This window comes from Petaurus breviceps, unplaced genomic scaffold, assembly GCF_028583685.1.
Source record: "Petaurus breviceps papuanus isolate PSGF00001 unplaced genomic scaffold, PetGlider_PUasm1.0 188, whole genome shotgun sequence".
Lineage (NCBI taxonomy): Eukaryota > Metazoa > Chordata > Mammalia > Diprotodontia > Petauridae > Petaurus > Petaurus breviceps.
The window spans coordinates 42,184,844-42,190,386 of NW_027185804.1; the positions used below are offsets into that span (position 1 = coordinate 42,184,844).

At 37.8% G+C, this 5,543-nt stretch overlaps 2 protein-coding genes across 2 annotated transcripts in view; both read right to left on the reverse strand.

Moving 5' to 3' along the window:
• Positions 1-366: 366 nt before the first annotated feature.
• LOC138163369 (olfactory receptor 5AL1-like) lies at positions 367-1,320 on the reverse strand. Its single transcript, XM_069090880.1, has one exon. It carries the CDS (start codon positions 1,315-1,317, stop codon positions 367-369), a length of 951 nt encoding a protein of 316 aa, XP_068946981.1. The 5' UTR covers positions 1,318-1,320.
• Positions 1,321-5,338: 4,018 nt separating this feature from the next.
• LOC138163922 (olfactory receptor 8U9-like) overlaps positions 5,339-5,543 on the reverse strand; it is a 928-nt gene continuing 723 nt past the window's right edge. Inside the window, exon 1 of the mRNA XM_069091653.1 lies at positions 5,339-5,543. This exon is cut by the window's right edge and continues 723 nt beyond it. Coding sequence (XP_068947754.1) covers positions 5,346-5,543 — 198 coding nt within the window. The 3' untranslated portion in view covers positions 5,339-5,345.

Sequence of the window (5,543 nt, forward strand, 5' to 3'; positions counted from 1 at the left end):
GAGTATTTAGATCCACAAGAAGGATATTGCACTTGTCCAAGTATGAGGTGATGAGGGCCTGACGCAGGGTGATTGCAGCATCATAGGAGACAAGGGAATATATTCTAGAGACATTGCAAAGGCGAAATCAACAGGGTTTGGCAGCAGATGGGATATGACATGTGATAGTCAGGAGTTGAAGATGACACTTACATTGTGAGCCTGGGGTCCTTCTTTACCACAGCCCTGGGAAGTATACTGTGCAATTATTAAAAACATAAATTAATAGAGGAAGAAAATGAATTTGAAATGGCTTGTCTACAAATCATACAGTGAAGTGACCAAAGCAAAAAGTGCACACTGTTCTCATGACTAAAGTCCAGATCTCTATGAACTATGTTGTGCTGTGGAACTTACTTTCCTTATAACTTTCTGCAAGGCATTTTTCACTTCCTTGTTCCTCAGGCTGTAGATGAGGGGGTTCAGCATGGGAATGATCACTGTGTAGAATACGGAAGCTATTTTATCAGTATCCAAGGAATGACTTGATTTGGGTTGAAGGTACATGAAGATGATTGTTCCATAAAATATGGTGATGGATATTAGATGGGAAGAACAGGTAGAAAAGGCTTTCTGTCTCCCCTTAGTAGAGCTGATACTCAGGACAGAAATAAGGATAAACACATAGGAGATAAGGACAATTATAAGAGAGAAAAGAGTGTTGAAACCAGCAATGACAAACAGCAACATTTCTTTGACATGAGTATCAGAACAGGCCAAGGCTACCAAAGGGACATCGTCACAGTAGAAGTGATTAATGACATTAGAGGCACAGAAAGACAAATGGAATGTAAAAGTGGTCTGTAGGATTCCAACAAACAAGCCATAAGTATATGTACTGATAACCATTGGCATGCAGGCTTTGTGAGACATGACAACTGTGTAGAGTAAGGGGTTACAGATGGCCACATAACGGTCATAGGCCATGACTGAGAGGAGAAACATTTCACAAACTAGAAAAGTGATGAAGCATCCCACTTGGATAGCACATGCAAAGAAAGTTATCCTTTTAACTTCCTGTATGAAATTCACTAGCATATTTGGGGTGATGGAGGAAGTATAGCAGAAATCAACAAAAGCAAGGTGACTGAGGAAAAAATACATGGGGGTATGAAGCTGAGGACTGATCTGGATTAAGACGATCAAACCAAGGTTTCCCACAACACTGATCATGTAGATTACTAGGAAAACTCCAAAGAAGAGGGCTTGGAGGTCTGATCTGTCTGTGAGCCCCAGGAGAATGAATTCTGTCGGCCCTGAATGATTGCTTGTGGCCATAGAATGTGTGTTTAAGTGTAGCATCCCAAATTCATCAGAGCAAAGGTCCACTAGATCATCATGGCTTACATTGTGATCAAAGGAATATCAAAAGGTATCTGTTAGTCCAGGGATATTGACAAGGTCTTACAATTGCACTTGGACCTGTCCTAATATTTCAGTACAAGGAGGAATTACTCCAGATGGAAATTCTTTAAAAAAAATCCTCAGATCACCTATTAAAGAAGAAATTAATTTGAATTTTATAATGCATATTTAATATTTCACTCAACATTCCAAACAATTTAAAACTGTCCTTCACAGTGAGGGAAAGGGATAGGTAATGGGAATTAGAGGTAGATAGAACTTCAGAAATCATCTAGTTCAAAACCTTCATTTCCCAGTTGAGGAAACTGAGAATCATGGAGAAAAACTGTCCAAGATTATTCAGAGAATAAGTGACAAATCCTAGATTCAAAACCAGATCATCAGAATTCAAATGTAGTCACTTTTCCACTATATCACATGGTGGTCCAAGTTAGAAGTATAAGTTAATGAAATAAAAGTATTCATTCATTCATAGATTACAAATACTAGCAAATTATTAAGAGAAAGTATAATGCCCAAGGGGTAGAGGTGGGAAATGATACTTAAGATCTCTGGAGATGAAATCAGAAGACCAGATGAGAAGAGAGACAGTAGTCTCTCTGCTATTAGTTCTCTCTGTGACACTGAACAAGTAAGTCACTTATCCTTCCTAATCTTCACTTTACCCTGATGTAAATTCAGTATGATATTCCCTACATTAATTTTTTCACAAGGTTTTTTTTTAAAAAAAAAAACAACTAAAAAAAAAAACAAATGAGGTCGTGAGAGGAAAAGTGTTTTCTAAACTGTAAAACATTAAAAATTTCAAGAACTTATTTTATTCTTCTCATACACAGCTTCCTGCAATATTGAAAGTTACCCATGGCAAGACAGCTTGGAGCAGGGTCAAGGGAAGAAAAGGATTATAGGGTTGACTCAATAACAATTATCTCTCTGACTCTGTATAGAACCTTCAAAATGTACTGCCTATGGTACAAAACCATAATCTAGGAGTAGGAAAAAATACCCAAAATACAAAAAGGGATTCTGACAAACTAAAATATTTCATTTTGAGTTGTCCAACTTTATAGGACAGCGAACAATGGCAAATTATTTCTTGTCACATATTTTTTATGTTAAAAAATTCTTCCCTTCTAACCGTTCCTTCTTTTTGCCCACTTTCTTTGAATACATTAAAGAAATGACACAGTTCTATCTCCAAAAAAACCTCTCAGAGATGAACATACCTGAGGGGTTCCAGCCATTGTGAACACTCATGGTTGTGAGATCGTAGGGAACCTGAGTGCATTTGTCTTAGCTATCTTGGCTCCTTTGGGACCTTATTTCTATATTACATCAATTCTCTGAAGAAGCAATTGTAATGATTCACCCACATGCAAGAGAAAGAGAACTTGTTGTAAGAGGCCCTCTTCTGAGACCTACTGAATAGAGAGTCTTGTGCCGATCAGTAGTGGAGTCTGATGACTTGGGTTCAAGATCTGGTTCAATAATTTCTAGTGGAACTAAGCAAGTTATTGATCTTCTTGCAGCCTTGATTTTCTCATCTGTATAATGGGATAGTAATATTTGTGATATCTATCTCACAAGATTATTATGCACACAACAATCTCTTTAACTTTCCATTCAAACAAATAGGATTTGTGCTGGTAGAATTGGAGAAGGAATCCTTTCTTTTGAGAATCAAAAAATTTTATGATTGGGAGTAGTGAGAACATTGTAGGTGGATTGATGGGACTTGCCCCCTTAACATACATGATCTGGTGACAGAGCACAGGTATGTGCTCTAGAAAAACATGGATTTTGACTTTTTTTAACTGACCTATAAACAATAGAATTACAGATCTGGAGCTTAAAGGGACCTCAGAGCTTCTGGTCCAAAATCCTGGTCTTACAGATGAAGAATCTGAGGCCCATTCGTGTTAAGTGACTTGACTAAAGTCAAACACAGACAGTGTCACAGGTGATAGTTTAACCCAGGTCCTGTGACCCTAGAAGCAATGTTCTTGACATTCCATCACAAATCCTAAAGCAAAAGGTTAGTATTTTCATGGATAGTCTTGCAATTTCCTCTTATACTATGCTTTTATAAAGACTCCTTCACAGTCCATGGGTCTAAAGGTCAATCAAGGCATGGCTAATATAGGAATAAGATAGTGGGTCTCAAAAGAAGAAAATACTCTCTGCCCCCTTTTTTTCCCATTGCCCAAGACTATGTTTTTCATGGAAATAGCATGGTTATAACTTAGGACTGGGAATCTTTTAGACCTCTTCAATTTACCCTATTATTAGAGAGAACAATGGATATGAACAAGCACCATAAATATTCTATAGACCTCATTAAATGTTTATGGCCTAGTATTTCTTGAATACTATAATGAGAAATTCTTCTGAGAATTTAGCATAAAGTAATAATTAATGTATTCTTACCAGGAAATGGGTTGACCTGTGATGTACTGAGCTCTACATCACCGAAGAGATTTTAGCAAAGACATTGTGGCGTGTGATGGGGAGAGGAGGATATTTCTGGTTTTCCTAATTTTTTACTCATTTGATCTTGAGGGAAACACACCTTCCCTCTGACTCTGTTTCTTCTCTTTAAAATAAGGAGGTAGATTAGAAAAGGCCTTCTTACTCTTTTTTGTTTGTTTGCAGTATTAAAATAAAATATGTTGATATATACAACACTGTATGCATATTTTATGTATTTCTGAGTTTCTAAACTTTTTGTCATCTCCTGGCCTTCACATGTCATCCGCAGCTTCTGCAAAACTCCCCGCCCCCCCAAATTCCCATTTAAACTCTTATGCTGATCTGCACTATATGAAAACCATGATGGCCAAAGTAGCAATGTGGAAGGAATAACTGTAATTATTTTTACATTAATATAAAAACTCCATTGAAACCTTGGGTTTGGGAGAAGGAAGTAGGCAGGAGGAGTGGGACAAGAAATTTCATGAGGACTTCAGAGACAACTAAAAAGACTATGTGCTATAATGGACACTTGGGTGCAGATTCACCATCCCCTCTTCCATTTTGCCCCTCCTTCCTTCTTCAGTATAGCCAATTCTTTCTTGAGAAAGTCGGAGCTTTGGTGGGGAAAACGGAAAACAGACAAACAAAAACTATAGATTAAGTCATCAAGAGAGTTCTCTTTATGAAGTCCCATCCTGGAGCCATAGTTTTTTTTGTTGTTGTTTGTTTGTTTATTTTCAGCTGGAATGTTGCTGTCACAGGATGCCAACAATTCAGCTCCCTTTGAGGAATGGCATGGAAGGGAGTGTAGTGGACCTTGGAACCCAGGTACAATGCTATGTCCTCTCAGATGCTCTTGTATTGCTGGTTTGCTTGTAATCTGTTGGTAAAATGATGGGGCTTGCCAAGGGGTCTTTATGAAGACTCAAGGAAAATTCTAGAACCAGCATTTGCTCAGCTCTCTCCAAGCACTTGCAAGACCTGGAGAGACTATCACAGCACTGAGGAAGATCAAATGCTTAAAACAAAGAAACAAAAAAAAACATAGGTGATCAATCCATTTGAACAAAGAGCCCACAAGAATCTATACAATTTTGGTCTCCTATCAATCCCATCCTCCTTCTATTGATACTTTTGTCAAGATCAGGAGAATGTCTGTAACCTCTGTACACAAATATCTGGGCCACAAATTTGAGGTTCAGCATAGGGACAAGCTGACTTCCATGAAAACAAATTAGGCCAGTGGTCAGGTGCAGAATTGTACAGTTATGGGAATCTCCACCCCTGGATTTCCCAGGAATGAGCAAATGGAGACTTCCAGGACACATCTCTCCATTCAGAATTCCAGTGTTCTATTCTTTCTGACTGTCCTTTTCTTCTGTATTTTCCCCAGTAAAGTTGGTTTACTTCCCTATCTTGTTATAATGTTCAAAACGAGAAGAAAACAAGAAAAATAGCAACTTCCTAAGTCAATTTATTAATTTTACGATAATAAGGCCATGATTGCTATTGCTTAAGACCCTCTTCAAAGCATCTTTCACTTCTTTGTTTCTTAAACTGTAGATCAAGGGATTTAACATGGGAATGATCACTGTATAAAAGACTGAGGCCATCTTATCTGTATCAAGGGAATGGTTTGAGCTGGGCTGTAAATACATAAATATCAA

Coding starts and splice junctions, on each gene's coding strand:
- LOC138163369 (XM_069090880.1), bottom strand. CDS start 1,317: ATGGCCACAAGCAATCATTCAGGGCCGACAGAATTCATTCTCCTGGGG.